The 18,881-nt window shown below is 60.3% G+C and overlaps 5 protein-coding genes across 5 annotated transcripts; 1 reads left to right on the top strand and 4 right to left on the bottom strand.

Moving 5' to 3' along the window:
- Positions 1-196: 196 nt before the first annotated feature.
- Positions 197-4,268, bottom strand: DCS_06770 (urea amidolyase; the record flags this gene model as incomplete). The annotated part of the gene is made up of 6 exons (XM_040804058.1): positions 197-444; positions 514-590; positions 664-968; positions 1,029-1,480; positions 1,534-3,595; positions 3,699-4,268. 6 exons carry the CDS (start codon positions 4,266-4,268, stop codon positions 197-199), a joined length of 3,714 nt encoding a protein of 1,237 aa, XP_040654162.1.
- A 3,893-nt stretch (positions 4,269-8,161) lies between these two features.
- Positions 8,162-9,214, bottom strand: DCS_06769 (lactam utilization protein LAMB; the record flags this gene model as incomplete). Its single annotated transcript, XM_040804057.1, has 3 exons — positions 8,162-8,608; positions 8,719-8,991; positions 9,074-9,214. 3 exons carry the CDS (start codon positions 9,212-9,214, stop codon positions 8,162-8,164), a joined length of 861 nt encoding a protein of 286 aa, XP_040654161.1.
- A 2,220-nt stretch (positions 9,215-11,434) lies between these two features.
- DCS_06768 (uncharacterized protein) lies at positions 11,435-11,679 on the bottom strand (the record flags this gene model as incomplete). Its single annotated transcript, XM_040804056.1, has 2 exons — positions 11,435-11,559; positions 11,619-11,679. 2 exons carry the CDS (start codon positions 11,677-11,679, stop codon positions 11,435-11,437), a joined length of 186 nt encoding a protein of 61 aa, XP_040654160.1.
- Positions 11,680-13,232: 1,553 nt separating this feature from the next.
- On the top strand, positions 13,233-14,036 carry DCS_06767 (ammecr1 family protein; the record flags this gene model as incomplete). Its single annotated transcript, XM_040804055.1, has 1 exon — positions 13,233-14,036. One exon carries the CDS (start codon positions 13,233-13,235, stop codon positions 14,034-14,036), a length of 804 nt encoding a protein of 267 aa, XP_040654159.1.
- A 541-nt stretch (positions 14,037-14,577) lies between these two features.
- On the bottom strand, positions 14,578-16,152 carry DCS_06766 (RAS small monomeric GTPase; the record flags this gene model as incomplete). The annotated part of the gene is made up of 3 exons (XM_040804054.1): positions 14,578-15,640; positions 15,679-15,920; positions 16,051-16,152. The coding sequence occupies 3 exons, from the start codon at positions 16,150-16,152 to the stop codon at positions 14,578-14,580; spliced, it is 1,407 nt and encodes a 468-aa protein (XP_040654158.1).
- Positions 16,153-18,881: the final 2,729 nt, after the last annotated feature.

Below are 18,881 nucleotides of genomic sequence, written 5' to 3'. Positions count from 1 at the left end.
ATGTCTATGTACATGTACAAGTGTATATGCCTAATATTCATGTACGCATGTATAGTATGTATGATGCGGAGCACAATGGAATGGAACCGAAGCAAACTAGCCTGCCGGCTTACGGCTGGCACATGGCATCGCCGTGATTCTCCTACCGTGGCATGGAGACGCTGAGGATCACCGATGATCACCTCACCTCGACGAATTAAGCTGAAGGCTCCGAGGACGGCGAGAGAACCATTAGGGTGTCGCCAGGCTTGACGATGTCGCCCAACGCCACGACGATGCTCTGGATCATCATTCCTGTTTGTGTTGTCGAGGCCGCCACGTTGACCTCCATCTTCATCGCTTCGAGGATGACCATTATGTCGCCTGCTTTGATCACATCTCCCTTCTGGGCCTTGATCTTGTAAATGCTAGCATGCATGCTGGCCTGTATCTTGAACGAGTCATCTGGTGAAGTGTCAGTCGTGAATGTCCATCGCCCGTGCCGGTTGGCAGCCCGCCCACGTGATGACCTACCGATATCGTCGAGGGAAGGAACCGTGTCTTTTTCGCTCTTTTGCTCCTCCTGCCATTGTGCAAACAAGCTTCTCTCCCTGCAGAGCATCAAAGTCAGCACCGGGCGCCGTGGCGGACGACGACGACGACGACGAGAATGAACCAACGTACGCTTCGACCTCGATCGCCGTGGCTGCCTCTTGTCTCGCCTTGAAGACGGCCGCCTCCTCGGCAACGCTCTCGCAAAAGTTGGAGTATTCGTCGACGTCAAACTCGGTGTGCTCGATTTCGAGCTCGTACTTGCCGGCCTGGAAGCGGCTATAGATGCTCTCGAACTCGTCTTCGTCGACGACGTAGAAACTCAGTTGGTCAAAGTTGTCGAAGAGCCAGGGGCGATTGCCGAAGCATTTGTTGACGCAGAACTTGTCCCATCCAGGCAGCGTGCGGCCAAAGTTCACGTAGCCTCCCGGGGCATCCTACCGTCGAGGGTAAGCGGACGGGAAAGGCAACGGAAAGCATCGGAGGGGGTGTCTTACCACGGGGTCGCAGGAAAAGAAGCAACCGCCAATACCGAGACCGCCCGCCGGAGAAAAGGTCCTCGAAGGGTTGAATTTGGGCACCACGAGTCGAGCGCGGGGGTCCAGGGGGATGCCGATGGGCGTGCCGCTCCAGAAGCCGACGCCCACGACGAGGATCCTGGTGCTCAAGACGCGGTCTAAAATCTCCTGCTTGGATGACAGGCCGTTGGAACGAGCGATAAACTCGACCGGATCCGGCAGATAGGTCGCGTACGGTCGCTGCGTCGCCATGTACCTTTCCACCGATGCCTTGTTGACCTTGTCATCAAACACCATGGGCAGCCGGATGTGTCGACTCGCGAGTTTCCTGGCCGAGGTCCCAGACCCCAGCTGCGCGGCCAAGACGGCTTTGATCTTGTCGACCAAGTCACGCTGCGAAATCTTGAAGCCGTCGTACTCGACGAGCAAACCTGAAAATATTAACATCTTGGACCCCCGCGAAAACGGAACGAGGACAACGCACTGCACCCGATGGGCGTCGAAAGCTGCACACCATGAATCTTGGCAGCGTCCAAGGCCTCCGCCACGGCCTGAACTCTGCAGCGGACGTCGAGCTGCAGAGACTGCAGCAGCTCCACCAAGATGTACGAATCTCCCGCCTGCCGTATCGTTGCCTCCTCGAATCTGTCGATGATGGCCGTCGAGACATGGCCCGCTTCTCGGCCCGGAGGCGTCAGGCAGAGCGGCGCGACCGACGGCGAGCCATTCGATGCAAGCTGCGATAGGGCCTCGAGAAATTCCAGCTGTCTCTTGCGCAACTCCATGGCCGCCTCCACGGTTGTCGGGCGGAAGCGGAACTTGTCGCCCGGTTTCAACTGACCGACCTTGAACAGCTCGGCGCGGGGAACGACGTGGGAGGTGATGAAGCCTCCCAACGAGGGAGCATCGGCAGGAAAGAGGACCGACGTGTCACCGGTCCAGTTCAGGGCGCCCATGGAATACGGATAGTCGAGGTAGTTGCTCGGGTGGGAACCGCCCTCACCACCCGTGCGTCGAGCCCATTGAGGCTGCGGCCCGTGAAGACGAACGCCGACACGCGAAGCCTGGTGCGAGATGGTCCATTCGCTCGAGTAGATGGCCTCCACATCGGCCGCGGTCATGATGTCGGGCGAGTCGTGCGGCCCGGACAAGCAGTGGATGGCTGTCGGGTCCCAGACGGGGATCAACGACGTCGGCAACGTGAACGGCACAAACTCGCCGGCCTCGCTCAGGTCTAGCATGTCGCCGGCGACGAGCTGGCGCCCCTGGTGTCCACCAATCTCGACGACGGGGCAGGTCGACTTGGAGCCGAGATACACGGGAACGCGGGGGAAGCCGCCGTGGACGGCGAGATAGGTCCGGCATCCCCCGGCAAGCCGGCCCATGACCAGCACGGAGCCCGCGGGAGCCTCGACGCGGGCATTCATCGATACGGGGGTTCCGTCAAGGTGCACGTCGGCGACGGCTCCCGCCATGGCGATGATTGCTCTTTGATGGAACTTGATCGTAGGCCCGGCGAACGTGATTTCGAGCAGCTCACAGCCAAGGTCGTTGCCGACGATGCAGTTGGCAATCTGGGCGTGCAACTTATCCATCGGGCCGCCTTCGGGTATCCCGAAGCCGATGCCGACGCGGCCAGGGAGGTCCTGGACGGTCGTGTAGCTGCCGGGCGAGATGAATTCCATGGCCCGGGGGGTGTAGGCGAAGTTGGACAAGAAGCTGGTCGTCGTTTCGCCCCGGACGAACGGGTCCGCTTCGAGGATGGCACGCAGAAAGTCGGCATTGGTGACGATGCCTTGCAGGCGGCTGGCCTCGAGCGCCCGGTGCAACGTGGCGGTGGCGGCAACCCTGTCCGGTGCGTAGGCCATGATCTTGGCCAGGAGGGGGTCGTAGGCGAGAGAGACGTTCGTCCCGGTCCGCACCCAGGTATCGACCCTGACGCCCGGGCCGGCGGCAAACTCGACGTGCTGCAGCTGACCGGGGCTTGGCATGTGGTTCTTCAACGGGTTCTCGGCATAGACGCGAGCTTCGATGGCGTGACCCCGGGGAGCGAGCGACTTGAAGGCGGCGAGGTCCAGAGGCTGCTCGGCCTGGCCGAGCATGAGCTCGACAAGATCGATGCCGAAGCGCAGCTCGGTGATGCCGTGCTCGACCTGCAGGCGGGTGTTCATCTCGAGGAAGAAAAAGTCGGCGGTGGCGTCGTCGACGAGATACTCGATGGTGCCGGCCGATCGGTAGCCGATGGTGCGACCGAGCATCTCGGAGACGTCGATGAGCCGCTTCCTCAGCTCCGGCCGGCATTCCACGAAGGGACTCGGCGACTCCTCGATGACTTTTTGATGCCTCCGCTGGATGGAGCACTCGCGCTCGCCGAAGGCAACGCAATCGCCTCGGCCGTCGCCAAAGATTTGGACCTCGACGTGCCTTGACAGGGGATAGTACCGCTCAAGGAAGACGCCGGGATTGGAGAAGAGGGCGGTGCCGCGGCTGACGACGCTGGAGAAGGATGCGCGCACTTGGCTTTCGTCCTCGCATATTTGCAGCCCCTGTCCAAGGTCAGTCGGGGAGGGCACGACGGTCATCGGCGGGCACGACGGGGGGGGGGGGGTTCGACTTGCCATTCCGCCGCCACCTGCGGTGGCCTTCAACATGATCTAGACATCCGTCAGCGCGTCGAGCGCGTGCGAGGGAGAGGGCGTGGAGCCGCACGGGGTACCCAATCTTCTCGGCCGCACGGACGGCTTCCTCATCGGAGGCGACGAGGCCCGAGCCTGGACAGGTCGGCACGCCAACGCTCGCGGCCAGGTTGCGAGCGCGGTCCTTGATGCCAAAGGTCGAGATGAGGTCGGGAGTCGGGCCGACGAAGACGGCGCCGGCCTCCTCGACGGCGGCGGCAAAGTGCTCATTCTCGGACAGGAATCCATATCCCGGGATGACGAAGCGGACGCGATGCTCGCGGATGAGGCCAACAATCTCGCCAATATCGGTGTAGGAGGAGACGGGAAGAGCGAGATGGGAGTCGGTGGCGTGAGGACTCGAGACGTCGGTCGAGGTGTAGATGGAAATGGTAAAGTACCCGAGCCTCGCCGCCGTCTTCAGGATCCGGCTCGCAATCTCACCCCGGTTCGCGATGAGCAGTCGCTTGACCGCAGGGTCGGCCATGGCGTCGGCGGGAGGGAAGGAGAAGAGAGAAGTGGAAGCTTTCGCCGACTTGATCATCGGACCCGACTCGTCGGCTCCGTCTCGTCGATACCGGCCGTTCTTAGCCTTTGGCGGTGGGTGGTGGTGACTGGACGACGAGGATGGCGTGCGGCGCGAGCATTGACACCAACGGATGAAACGGACGACGGCGGTGCTGCTACCAAGGAAGCAAGTCTTTGGTTGAGTTGATTGAGGGCGGCTGACGCGTTGTCGAGATCAAAGAGTGAGGAAGGGTGACGGAGGGCAGCGACGACCGACAAAGGGCAAGAGGGGCGATGGCGAGCGAGAACGAGCATCACCATTCACGACGACAGCGGGACGACGGGACGGAATGGCGAGGAAACGGCCATGCCGGTACATGGGAGCTACGGACGAGGCTCAGCAGGGTGGAGAGGCCGCATGGCCGTGAAACACCGACGACGAGGCTGCTATTCCCCAAACGGAGGCTGAAGGTCATCCGATGCATCATGTCGGCGCTCGCGCAGACGATGGCAGACGACGGGATGCGTGCGAGTTGGTGCACTGGCCGCAGACCGAGTACCTGGACTGCCGGTGTGCTTGCGAGCGAACGGCAAGTACATTTTCGACGACCCACTTACTACTCGATACGGCCTGCTCCACGATCTCTACGACGTCGATTTAGGGGGGTGGACATTTTGCGGAGGGCATCAGCGCTAGGATGCATAGGTACTAACTATTAGCACTGCGCTTGTGCACTGCAAATGCTGTGCTGTGCCGGCAAGTATTACGGCGCGTAATGCACATGCACATGCACTATAGGTAAGCAAACTCGGGTAGTAGTGCTGCATAGCAATCGGCCGTTCACATGTACAATCCGTGCTGTGGCTGCAAGCACTGCAGTTGTGGCACAAGCAGGTGTACATGGTACTTGCGGCGTAGACGGCCTGTAAGTAAGTATAGTATATATTATTACTTACTTACTGTACGGAGCAGGTGCTCCGCACTCCGTACATTAGACCAGGAACGCGGTACTAAAAAAGTCCACGGCCCCACTCCCGTCCTGCGTCGGCAAATGCCACGGATACTTGTACTCTGAACGATAGGTAAGTATACTTGACGTACGGAGTACTTACGCCTACTTGTACTGTGAGTACGGAGTAAGCACCTATCAAGTAATTGCGGAGTACTCCGTACACCTACAAGGACTCCGTATTACTCAAGTAATAGTTTGTTCGGAGTACATGTATAATCATCGCTGATTTGTACTCATACATCTCGGGAGTACAGGTACCTGGGATACAGTACATTTGTTCCGTACCCGCATCCACTTGCCATGCAGTGCTAAGACACGATACTACAAGTGGTATTATTATACTATAATACCGATTCGGCGCACCCGATGCGCTGATGCTCAAAGCGTGCATCGGCACAACGAAAACAGGCATTACATGGATGCTCGCAAGTGCTGTTACTTTTAGGGCGAGGTCTGTACCGGCACAGGATCCAACCGTTTCGTCGTACTCGCCAGGTTCATGCTCGCGGTCATGCTCATGCTTTGGTTCATGCCGTCCATACATGGTTGCGTTCATGCCTGTGTCCATTTTTGTATTTTGCTCGTATAGTCTTCCGTGCAAGGAAAGGCGGCAGCATCGGGGCCCAAGGGAGGGGTCGGCCGCATCTGCGCCCGTAAGGACTTGTTGTTCTCGTCGCCGACGTTGGACCACATTCGCGCATCCGCAGGACGGACACGCTCGTTGGACTCACCGCCGTGCCAGTAGAGTCGGTCGGCATGGAAAATTCGGCATCAACGTAGGCGTGCTAGTTGTACATGCGCATGCGACGGATCTTCGCCGGGGGTAATCGTGCGTGGGCGCAGGGCGGATAGAATCACGACGATGCCTGCTAGGTGGGTGCTTTTTTACAGGCGCCTAGGGTGCTGCAGCCGTGCACTCCAACGCGCACCCGTACTCGTCGACGGTAGAAACAGCACTACGATGCGCGGCAGTCACCATCATTGCAGGGCTGACATAATATTCCAATACGATCAATAATAGTAAGAATACCATGCAGGACCACGTCGTGCAAGTGATTGACAGCGGAGCGCCATGCAAGTACAGCACTGTACACTTCATCCTCCGTGCAGTACTTGTACATACTTATATACAAGCATGTGGCAATGCATGTATAAGCATGAGTACGGAGAACATACACACAGTACCTACTAGGTACTAAGTATGCGTATACTGCACTCCGTAGCTACCTACAAACACGTTGCCGCACAAGTACTTGCTGCAACGTGTACTTACTTGCTGTGCAAAGTACCTGCTTCTGCGATGCACCGATACCTGTGCCGATGCCTGTGCTGACGCCGGCACTGTACCGTACCGTACTGCTTCCACGCTCTGGCACATGTACAGAAGTGCGCATGGTATGTACGGCACGGCGCAACGGGCTGGCTTGCCTGCATGTGCTCGTGGGGCGGAAGGGCGGCGAATGGATATGCGGCGTCCGCTGCCTCGTTGCCAACGTCTTCACGATTGGCAGGCGAAAAAGTGAAGCAGGCGCATCGTCGACGTCCCTGACGCTTAAAAGGCAAGGTAAACGAGAGCAGAGCGGCTCGCTTGCGTAGGTGGTTTACAGCACGAATACCCACCTGCGCAATGCAAAGCTGATGCGTTTGCCGTGTGCCAAGCCGTGTCCGTTCCTGCACTCGTGCAGCTGCGGTGCTTCCTCGCCAGAGAACAAGGCCAGCGCGTTGGCGACGAATACGAGTACGTGTGCCTCGATGTGCGTCTTGGGGTGCCGGTCGAAAAAAAGTCTTTCGGCTCCCCGTGCTCCATACGATGACGGGCACGGCGAGTGCAGAGCAAGCAAGCACGTATTATTGGTTGCTGTTACGGGGCGGCGCTGTATAACAGTTGCAGGTACTTACTTGTACAAGCTCGTGCTTGAACCCCTTGAGGACAAGCGCTGGAACGGCCGCCGTGACGAGGTGGATCGTCGGAGTCGGGACCAAGATGGCGCCCCCACCGGCGGTGGAGGCGGACGGAACGGAAGTCGACGGGATTGGAGCAGGCGCGAGGACAGACGCAGGATACCCGTCAGCTTCCCTTACTCGTACGCGTGGCCAATCTCGACGGCTTCAAGCGCGCCTCTTCCCTTCCTCTTCCCTTGCACGAACTTGGCCCTTTTCAGAAGCCGTCGCGGGGAAGATGCGGGAGCAGGGGGCCGGAGGGGGGCCGGCGAGCAGCCGGAAGGGAGCCAGGGCGGAGGCGGAGAGGGGCGGTCGCAAGGAAAAAGTCGAAGCTGGTTCGTGCGCTCGTCTACGTGCCGCGAGTAGGTGTAAGCGAGCGCGCGCGAGTGCAGGTGCGTCGTAGAAACGAGCCTCGTTGGTTGTCCATCCTTCGCCGAGGCTGATTCAGCGCCTAGCCCGGAGCAGGGTTCGTCTCATGCCGGCGCAGACTTTCGAGCGTCCAGACCGCCAGTTCCCTTGGAAGCATAGAAATGGCTCGACCGTGAGGTCGGTGCCATTTGGTCGGTGCCATTTGGTCGGTGCCATTTGGTCGTGCCATTTGGTCGGTGCCATTTTTTCTCCCTTTCTCTAGGTGTCCTCTGCCGACACGAAGCCTCGACCGGGCGCGAGAGGAATGGACGCGGCCATGCTTCGACCGTCCGCGCCCACCCCTTTCGTCGTGCCGTGGTCTGCCCTCGAGCAATGACGACAATGGATGCGTCGAGATGAGAAATGAACATGCCAAGAGGAAGCGGGAAGTGGCCAGATGCAATGGCCATGCTGCGTCAATTAATCATCATCATAACGTGCACGCCCTCGGAGGCAATAGCCAGCCAGCCAGCAACATGTCCCTGCCCCCGCGCGAGGACGTGGTGCGCACCCACGACGCCTCGTCGGCCTGCCATCTTCATCGTCACATCGTCGGCGCGCCCGTGCTTCAGGGGAACGTCTCCTCGTTGAAGCCGTCGACGGCGCGCCTCGTCGCGGCCGCCACCGCCGTCGCGTCGGGCGTGTCGCTGTGGATGCACAGGCTGAGGGGCGCGCGGCCGAGCTTCAGGTCCACCATCTGCTTCTTCTCCTTGCTCTCGATCATGCCGGTGCCGAGGGCGCAGCCGAGCCTCGCGCGCAGGCCGTCGAGGTCGACGGCGTCGTGCGTCCGCGAGATGATGCAGTCCCCGTTCTCGTCGTACTCGAGATCGGCAATGATCTCCTGGATGAAGGGGATGCCCATCTCGGCGCAGACCGTCTCCATGAGCGTGCCGGCGGCGCCGATCATGGGCACGGGCGCGGCGCCGTCGGGGCCCGTGAAGTGGCGGGCGGCGCGGCAGACGGCCTCGCAGGTGACCCTGTCCCGGCACATGACGCCGTACAGGGCGCCGTGGGGCTGTCGTGCGAGAACGTCGCTTCGCGTCAGCGTCCGAGAATCCCCCGCAGGCACCGCGGCCGACCTCGATCGGCGGGGGGGGAGGGGAGGGGGCGGGTGCGTCGACGTACGCTGACGTGGGACAGAGGGACGCCCTCGATGTCGAGAAAGGCCTTGAGGGCGCCGATCTGGTAGATGACCATCTTCTCGCACTCGAGCGCGTCCAGCTTCATCTCGCGGCGGCCGAAGCCCTGGAGGTCGAGGTAGGACGGGTGGGCGCCGATGCGGACGCCGTGGCGCGTGGCCGCCTTGACCGTCTCGTACATGACCATGGGGTCGCCGGCGTGGAAGCCGCAGGCGATGGAGCACGAGGTGATGTGCGGCATGATGGCCTCGTCATCGCCCTGCGCGTTGCCGTCCACGTCAGAACCGTCCACGTCGGAACCGGCGGGCGTGCGTTTGGCATCCGCGGGCGTGCGTACGTACCATCTTCCAATTGCCAAACGCCTCGCCCATGTCGCAATGGATCTCCACGGGCTTCGAGGCCCACGGCGGCGGCGTCGCAGCCGTGCGTTTCTCCATGCTCCCCTTGCGCGGCGGAACCGCGCGGGCACTATCGACGTCCATGGGAGGTTGCTGAGCTGCCGACGAGACGTTGCCGAAGTCGTCGAGGGGCGAGGGGCATACGAATCCGTCTACAGGGTGGTGGACGCTGGACAGGAGGACTTTTGACACGAGGGCAGCGCCGACGCGGAAGAAATGTGCAAGTCACGCAGGCGTACGTGTACTCGGTCGGGCCACCGGTATGGCATCATGTGATCACTGCTGATTCTCGTGCGTGGCAGGTGCGTCGGACATTGGATGCAGCTACGTAAGACGGCTCGATGCATTATACCGGATGCCCGTCGTCGCTTCCCGATGGAGCGACTAGTCTCCCGCCGCCTCTGGAATGCAGGAACGGTGTCGTGGACAGGGTCCTCATTCGGCCATGGCTCTGCGGCACTGCGGAGAGTACTTGCAAAGCGGTGGGCACTTGCAAGGTGCCGCATGTACTTTCGTTGTATTGATAATTACGTGCCGGTACGGAGTAGGTACACTTGCACTCTACCAACTTGCACAGTAAGTACTAGGTAAGTACTGTAGTACATGCTTAGACGCGGGGCTGTACAATGCGGAGTACCACGCAGCAAGTACTGTACTGCACTGTAGGATGTACCAGTACCCCAATATCCTTGTGCACTCCGGAGTAATATGGCGTACGACGATACGAACACTTTCGCCGACTGATCCTGCTAACCTACAGCACGACGAATAATACGGCAAACTTGCGAAGAGCTAATAATACTTGACGGACTGCACCCCGAAGCATAGTACGGAGTACTAGGTACTATCAAGCTAGTCCGCCTGGCAGTTGTACCGCACGGTGCAGTACTTGTGCATTTTCTGTAAAGTTCAATATACCTACCTAGCAGTAATATACAAGTAGGCGCACTACAAGCCTTCCGTATCGTACAGTATATACTGTACATACCTAGTACCTACTAGGTACTATGTAGTAGGTACGGCTACAGTAAATACCGGCAGCGGCACTCCGTACTCTGCTAGTACAAGCACTATACTTAATTGTACTTGGCCTCTGTACGGAGTACAGCGTTATGTACTTGACGTGATCACGTACATTACTGTACGAAGCTGGTAATTACGCAGTCATTCATACAGTCATTCATACAGAGGTAATTACTAGATACCTACCTAGTACCTAGCAGTACCAATACGCATCGTCCGCAGACGGCTCCGTATAGCAGTAGAATAATAGCACCTACCTGCTAGGCACTCGAGGCATGCACTATACGGAGTGGAGTACTCTGGCACTGAGCACTGCACCTCGAAGTTCTCTGCCGGTGCTGCGTTGCTGTTCTCCCACCTCCGGAGTGCCAGCATAGTAGCAGTCGCCGTTTGATGTGCGGCGACAGCCATCGTACCCGAACATTTCATCGGCTCGTGCATCAATAGCACACGCACCAGCATGACACTCAGCATGGGCATTACGCGCTCCATGGCACTCATCGTCACGCACCTCCACGTCAGCGTCACGTATCGTGGCAACATCCGACCGACATCACGAGACGACAATGGCACGCGGTAGAAAGCTCGCACTATACGGAGTAATTACGGCAGACTCTGCCCCATCAGGGTACGACGTCCGTTCAACCACACGCACGGAGGACCTGCACTGTACGCTACGACTCATACAATACGAGCAGCTTTGTATGGACGTCGGTGCACTGCACGCGCCCTGCCTCTGCCGACCGACCCTCCCTTCCTCCTTTCTTCGCTCACCGGACCAGCAGGGCTTCGATCCAACGAGCATGGCCATCTCCCTTTGTGCGCTTCCACCTGTGCACAAAGTGTTCCATGATACGGAGTACACTACCATGCCATGCCAGGTCCTCCGTGCGAGCACACCTGCGGTACTGGCATGCCGCCACCTCGTCCAACAATCCTCCCATGTCGCCTCCATGTCGCCTTGGCACGACCCTCGACGAGCAAGGGCAAAGTAAAGCCGCCAACGTCGTCCGACAAGAGTACACGGGTGACTGCATCCACGTACACGCGGTCACGCACATGCAGGGTAGACGCCAATCATTGCAGGTACGCCGTGCGCACACGTGCCGTGCAAAAGTCACCGTCGTCATTTCGAGCGCGGGTAGAATCCGCCCGTCTGGAGCTTGGTAGCGACCGGCGCTCCTCGTGATGCTCGCATTTCCCCCCTCCTCCCTGCTAACAAACTACATCGGCGCATGCGCACGTACAAGGCCGGCCGACGCCTTCCACCAATGGTTGTTCTTACGAAGCAATCTCCCCCTCAACGGGAGACGACGGCACGCCGGCGGCGTCGAAGGGAACGATGTTTCCTTGACCGTCCGTCATGGCCGCCGCGGCGACGTCGACCTGCCTCCCGACGAGTTCGCCTGCAAGTCCTGTTGGTGCTCGGCACACGAGACGCGGGAACGGATGGATTCCTACGTACCATGCGGGCTTGCCATGACGGCAACGACAAAGGCAACGAGGGTGGCGACGGAGAACTGCATGGTGGCGGTGTCGAAATGTACCTTGCTGCCGAGCCGGAATATCGCTCCCGTCGATGGACTTTTTCGTCTGCTCTTTGACTGGCTGGATGATGGTGGTGGACGGCGACGGTGGTGGAATGCGGTGGTGGTGGGAAACGAGTTGCCTGTTCGCGCCGGATGGAGAGTGAGGCGAGCGGACGGCCAGATGCAACGGCAACCGCCGTATTTATATCTCGGTCGTCCCCGTGCCGCCGTGCCGTCCGGCCTTGCCTCCCAGCAAATCTTGCGTCGAATGCGTGCGTAGATCAGACAACAGTGTTTCGACAGACGCGAGCCGCGACAGACATCAGACGCCGCCGGGCCGGGGACATGCCATGCCACCATCCAACATCGGCCGTCAGGCACGGACCGTGCGAGGGATCCCAAACGGACGCCGGCCCTTTCCAAAACGTACATCGGCCATGGGCGAACGCCAGCCCAGTTTCAACCGACGCATCAGCCGCCCGTCCACGGTGACGCGTCGGGGGAAATGATGCATTCTCATGAGATGGAGATGGCCTCGCCCACGTCCACGGTGACCCCTCGCAGGTCGTCGACCAGGTCCCGAGTCTCGAGGCGAGGCTGAAACGCGGACAGGAGCATCGACGACGACGATCAGACCGCTTGGCTGGCCATCCGGTCGCAAGGTGCTGCCGGCGTGTCCTCGGCTGCAGGGCGAATGCCGCGACGTTGGGCTTCGCCTGTTGGCAAAAGGAAATGTCGAATCGACCGTGGACTCGTCGCCGAGCTTGCTCGGACCCGTGCTCGGTGGACCAGCAGCCAATGGACGCACCACACCATCCCTTCGTATCTCGAAGCCGGCCTGCCTGGGAATACGGCAAGGAAGAATGAAAACGCGGGCGGAGCCCCTCGTCGCCTCGCACCAACCAGCAACGACCAACCATGAGCGAGCGTTTGTTGGCTAGTGCTGGAGCTCGTACCCTTGCCAGAGCAAGTAAAGTACATGTACAGTACGGCACTAAGCGAAGTTGTACTGTGCTGTACTGTGCAGTGTTGCGCATGTGCACATGCACCAATACATGTACTTGCTGGCTGGCAATCATGCATGTACTTGCACCTACAGTGATGACTACTTGCACTGTACGGCACGCACTGTACAGCACGCACTGTACACCTGTGGCAAGCAGTCAAGTACACTACGTAATTCGGTACACTACTTACACTACACCATCTCATCCACCGCGGGGTATCCAGAGTCCGACACGGAGTGGGGGTGACGGCGACCCCCAGCGACCCCCAGCCTCCCGTCCCCAGTCGGCCGACCTCACTCTCCAGGCTCCAAGCTCGAGGCCCAGTCTGACAACGACCGTCATTACCCCGGCCAGCGCTCCTTCATCCCTCCCCCGCCGTCTCTAGCTCTCCTCCGGCCGTCTGCTGCCTCGCGTTTCCGGTGACGAGTCGTGGGCGAGGATACAGCTCATCGCCGACGCGGCCGTCATCGATTCATCGTTCCGCCCGCTGCCCGAGTTCCCCCCGACTCCCCGCGACGCTCGAGCGTCATCGAAGCCGACGTCATGGCGTCCGACGAGCACTGCCTCATGTGCTTCGAGGCCCTCGACGCCCACCTTGACGGCCGCAAGCCTCTGTCGTTGGATCGGCTGCAGGCCTCGTGGGCGAGCTACGCGAGCACCCAGCCGGCGGCGTCACGCTCGTCCTTGAAGGATCCCGCCCTGCGACGCGTCGCCGCCGAGACGGATTCCTCGTCCTCTTCGTCGTCGGCATCACCGGCGTCGGGTCCGACGCCGGCCACGTCCACGTCGTCGCTGCCGCTCGGGCCAACCTCGACGCCCCTCTTCGTCACCTGGAACACGGTCTCGGACGACGACGGCGCCGGCGGCGGCCATGACGACGACGACGATGACCGATGCTTGCGCGGCTGCATCGGCACCTTTGAGCCTCAGCCGCTCTCCGTCGGCATTCCCGAGTACGCCGTCATCTCGGCCGTCCACGACTCACGATTCCCCCCCGTGACGAGGAGGGAGCTGCCGAGGCTGCAAGCCGCCGTCACCCTCCTCACCGACTTTGAGCAGGTCGAGGACCCCTACGACTGGCAGATTGGTACCCACGGCATCCGCCTCTCCTTCCACAGCGGCAACCGTCGCTACGGCGCCACCTACCTCCCGGACGTGGCCGCGGAGCAGGGCTGGTCCAAGGACAAGACGCTCTTCAGCCTCGTCCGGAAGGCCGGCTGGGTCGGGAGCCGGCAGCGATGGAAGGACCTCGATCTCAAGGTGACGCGGTACCAGGGCAAGAAGCACAGCATGGCGTACCCGGAGTATAAGAAATGGAAGGACTGGGCCGAGGCGAGCGGGCAGTGAATCCCTCCCACCTGTCGCCATGCCTCGCCGTCCCTCTCCGGCCATGGGCGTGCGAGGCGATGGTCATGCAAGACAATCCGACGGCGCGAGGTTGCGGCGCGCGTCATGTCGGCGGCAGCAGCAGCATAGACCCATTCGTCAGATCGTATTATACTATTCCTACAGGCCGGCCGCCGCCAGATTCCGTCTGTCCGTCCGCGGCGAACAAGGTCGGTCCGTGCCGTGGCAGGTCCGTAGAGTCTGCAACTCGGCCCTCGTGCCCGAGTCGAAGATGGGCGGGCGGCGTCAGTCCTTGTTTTTCGCCCTCCCGCCCGCCCGCGCCCTTCGTTGGCGACGTACATGGTTCGCGCTTCCTCGTCGCCGCACCGATCAAGTCTGTTGCGAAAATTCCCGTCGGCCGTCCCGTCCTGCTGCGTTCGCCGTGTCCATGGTATCTGTCGCAAGGGTAGAAATGGCAGGGCCCTCGCCGTCGTCGATGCGGAATGCTCGCGACGGCAGGGCGGCGCGCGTACGCGCGTGCAAAGCATGGCGAGCGCAGCAGTCACCAGCAGCGCAGCTTCCTCCAGAAGCCGGCCTCGCGGCGACGGCGGCGATCCGTCAGCAGCGTCTGGCCCCGGAGGACGCCGCCGCGCTTCTCGTCGAGGACCTCGTCGGCGGGCAGGGGCGTCAGCGGCTTCGTCATGCCGCGCGCGTTCATCTCGGTGTTGTCGAGGACGCCCATCTCGGCGAGGCGGCGGCGCTCGACGACGCGTCGGACGATGAGGGCAAACGTCTCCTCGACGTTGACCTCGAGGCGCGCGCTCGTCTCCATGAAGCCGCAGCCGCGGCGGCGGGCCCAGTCGAGCCCCTGGGCGGCCGGCACCTGCCTGCTCTCCTGCAGGTCGCACTTGTTGCCGGCGACGATCTTGACGGGCGGCACCGTCTTGGAGCCGCTGGCGTTGCCGGCGTTGGCGTGGACGGGGTTCAGGCCGGCGCGGCGGGCGCGCTCGGCGTTGTCGAGCCGCGTCTCGGCCTCCATGTCGATGAGGTCGTCAAAGTACTGCAGGGCGTCGAGGGAGTCGCGCGAGGTGATGTCGTAGACGAGCAGGAAGGCGTCGGCGCCGAGGTTGGACGAGGCCCACATGCCGCGGTACTCCTCCTGGCCGGCCGTGTCGGTGAGCGAGAGGTGGTAGGTGGTGCCGTCGATGCGGCGCGTCACGCTGTACGAGTCCTCGATGGTCGGGTCGTACTCGGACGTCCACTGCGAGCGGACGAGGCGCAGCGTGATGGACGACTTGCCGCAGCCGCCGTCGCCGCAGATGGTCACGGAGATGGGCATGGCCGGTTCGGGCACGCGCTCGCGCTGGGCCTGCATCGTCACGGCCGCCCGTCGCCGTCTCGCCGCGCGCAGACCACTGCCGAGGGTGTCGGAAAGGAGAGCGTCGCGTCCGTCGGCCTGGGCGACGCGAGGAGGAGGAGGAGGGCCGGAGGGCGAGGAATGTTTGCTTCCCGAGCCGTGCTCGATGTCGTCGACGCTCGATGTCGCCGATGAGCTCGGAGCCCGGACAAGCTCGGTGGACGACCGGCCAAGGGCTGGCCGTGCCAAGGCGTCTACGGCTCCGCGCCTCGTGCGATGTATGTCGTGGGACGTACGACCACGCACCGTCGTGCACGGGATGCGCGTCCAGAGCACTCGTCCTCGCACTCCTCGGGGCTCAAGTGTTCGTCGCCTGCGGCAAGCAAGCTCCGAATCGGGGTGACGCGGGCAGCCGTTTTGGTTGAGACTCGACGGCGGACTCGACGCTTGACAGGGGAGGCGGGGGTAACGAGGATGCTGATGTCGTGTCGGCACCAGGAGCAGGACGGAGCTCTCGTGCTTCTCGTGATCGTGCCGGCACCGTGAGCCTGTCCGTGTCTATGCTCGTTGCTGGCCTGCCGTTGCCGGATGCTGGGCGGCGAGGAGGGACGAGAGGGAGGGGACGGTAGGGAGGAGGGCAGCAAGGCGGCAAGGGAGGGGATGAGACGGGGCCGGGACGGGCAGAAGCAGTCCTGGGCAGGACTCGATTTTCGAATGGAACAAGACTCGGGTCGACTGCTGGATGCAAGGGTGGCGGGCGTTCAGGGTGGTGCGGTGCATTGCCACGACGAGTTCTGACGTGCCGTGCCGGCTCTAGGCGCACACCTACGTCTGCGTACAAAGGCGAGTGCCTACCTGTACTTGTGTTGACTTGCATGTACAGCTACTTGGTGACCCAGTGCCAGCAGCATCATTACCCCATATCTACATGCAGGTACTTGCTTGTACTGTAAGTATGTGCACATGTAAATGTCGAAGCTACCACGACAGGTACTCGCTCCGTATCTTTGTATGTACCTTGCTATTGCCACGGAGTCCCTAGGACTTGCTTATAATAGCACACCTACGTACTCCGTACGTACTGCCTACTTGCTGCAAGTACATGTAAGCATGTACCAGCAGGTTGCTCCACAAGTGCTGTTGTGGTTCGTGGTGACAGGTATGTAGGTGTACTTGCAGATAAGGAGAGGTACAAAGATAGGTGCAAGGTCAGGTCCACCGGGACGTGGTATTAATAGGGTCCATTGCGGGTGGGTGCAAGTACTTGCATGCACTGCCATGTACTTGCCTAGTACTTGGAGGTGCAAGTACTTATACAGCTACTTGCAAGCACACATAGGTCTGGACCTTGTACATGTACACGTTTGTACTCATCACAGTACCACAAACACTCGCATGTCCACGCCTGTAGCACCTACAGCTACAGAGCTGGGCTAGGTACTGACCTCGTGCCTACAGTACATGGAGGGAGTACTTAGGTGGGTGGGGGAGCTAACGACGGGACGGGGAAGCGGCAAGGGGTAATTAGGGGAGGCATGGGAACTTGACAGGTTGGCGAAAAATAGGGTCTCCACGGTGACGCGAGGGACCGTGGAACCGTACTCTTGCTACTCCGTACTCCGTACTCAGTCGATTCATGTTCGCCGTATCTCGGTACTCCGCGCAGCTACGGGGTAAGTAGTTGAACTACGTTTTACAACTACTCACAGTACGCCCAAGTACTAGCTCACATGCACATGAACGGAGTACAACTACGGAGTAGGTCGCACCAGTATGGACCCCGAAAAATGGGCGCCGCACTGGGTGTGGGATCCCTGATGCCACCACGAGGTGTACTTGAGTACTCGGATGTTGCAACGGAGAGAACTTGCTGCAAGTACGGTGTTGTTACTTTAGTGTACATGTACCTGCATGGGCAGAACGGTTCAGAGTACGGAGTAATACGGAGTACAGTACGGAGTGCATGGAGACCTGATCCTTGTGCGGACATGTACTGTAAGTACAGTAAGTAGTTGTAGGTGCATGCAGTTGTAGGTGCATGCAGTTGTACATGTACATGTACAGTACATGATCGCTGGAGCCGCCCTTTTCTTCGTACCGGTGCACGTACAAGCCGAGCGAGCACGGCACATGTACTTGTACATGTACTTGGGTACGTCTCGTGCAGGCACCCACCTTCGGCTAACAATCACCGTGGTTCCTTGTTCCCACTGCTCGTCGACTGACTGATGGCTCATCTACTTACTTGCAGTATCCGTACTCCGTACAGTATTCTCCTTCTCACCCGGCTCGTGCATTGCAGCAGGTTGCCGAATCTGGAGTCGTCGGTTAGGGCTCGGGTCCGCCGCCGGCTCGTGCACAGCAGCATGCAGCCAGTGAGGATTGCTGGCTGGCTCTGGACGACGAGCATCACGAGTGACCAAGTACTTACGTACGTGTACATGGGCAGGGCAGGTCTACATGTACGTACCACCCACCTAAGTACTTGCACAGCATTTCACTCTACCAAGCAATCCGTGCCACTGGTAATTAGACACCGCTTGTGCGTGCAGTCCTTGCCGGGAACACTGCGTGTGTACGGAGTACCACTGTAGTACTTGAGAAGTGCTCCGCACATGCACAAGCATTGTATCCCAGCCACGTCGATACCATACCTGTGCCGTACAACCAAGTACAGTGCCTTACTCCCGATACCTGTCGCTGTGCCAGGTGCTTCCATCACGGCACCATGCACTCGTTCTTGCTCGTACGACGTGCACGGCACTGTACTCGGAAGCGATGTAGTATGCGGAGCACCTTGACCACTAGCATACGTGCATGTGCAAAGCACTGACTGCACCGCGCGTCTGCGCACACATGCTCGTCGTACGGTGCAGAGTACTTGACGTGAGCAAGTGCGAGCCAAGTACCGTTCACACTCCGCACGGCACGCCTACATGTACCTGCAAGTACTGTACATGTACCGACCGAGTGCCGTATGACGTGAAGGGACAGGACGTCAACCGGTCGTGCAGGACGATGACGCTCAAAGGGCCCGACGCACCATCGACGGATGGCGGCCATTCTTCTGCATCCTTCGTCGACTGCACGCAAAGACGTCCGACCGGCCGAGGGCTGGCGGGCGCGTGGATCCAGCTCCAAGGGTGCCAGTCCCACGGGGTGACGATGTGCATCGCCCTTTTGTGCCGAACGGGTAGCCACTCGCAGGCGGGGATGCGGCGACGGATGGCATGTGAAACCCCACGGCAGGAAAAAATCCGAGTTGCGTCCGGAACTGGCAGCGCATGACGAACGGTGGCCTAAGTATCTGGGAGGCTGAAGCACTGCGCAAGTATGACGAGTGCTTGCACATGCACAAGCACACCATCACCGACCGACAAGCGAGGCTGCATGCCTAGGTGCAGTCAAACTCCCACAGGCGGCGGGTGGGCATTCATCAGTGCATGTAAGTAGTCGTACTTGCGTGCGGAGTAATTGTCGTGCTTGCATTGTCGGTGTACAGGAGGTTT

Source organism: Drechmeria coniospora, chromosome 03, assembly GCF_001625195.1.
Source record: "Drechmeria coniospora strain ARSEF 6962 chromosome 03, whole genome shotgun sequence".
Classification (NCBI taxonomy): Eukaryota; Fungi; Ascomycota; class Sordariomycetes; order Hypocreales; family Ophiocordycipitaceae; genus Drechmeria; species Drechmeria coniospora.
Note: the sequence above shows the minus strand (reverse complement) of the source record. Positions and strands in the feature narration are given on the sequence as shown.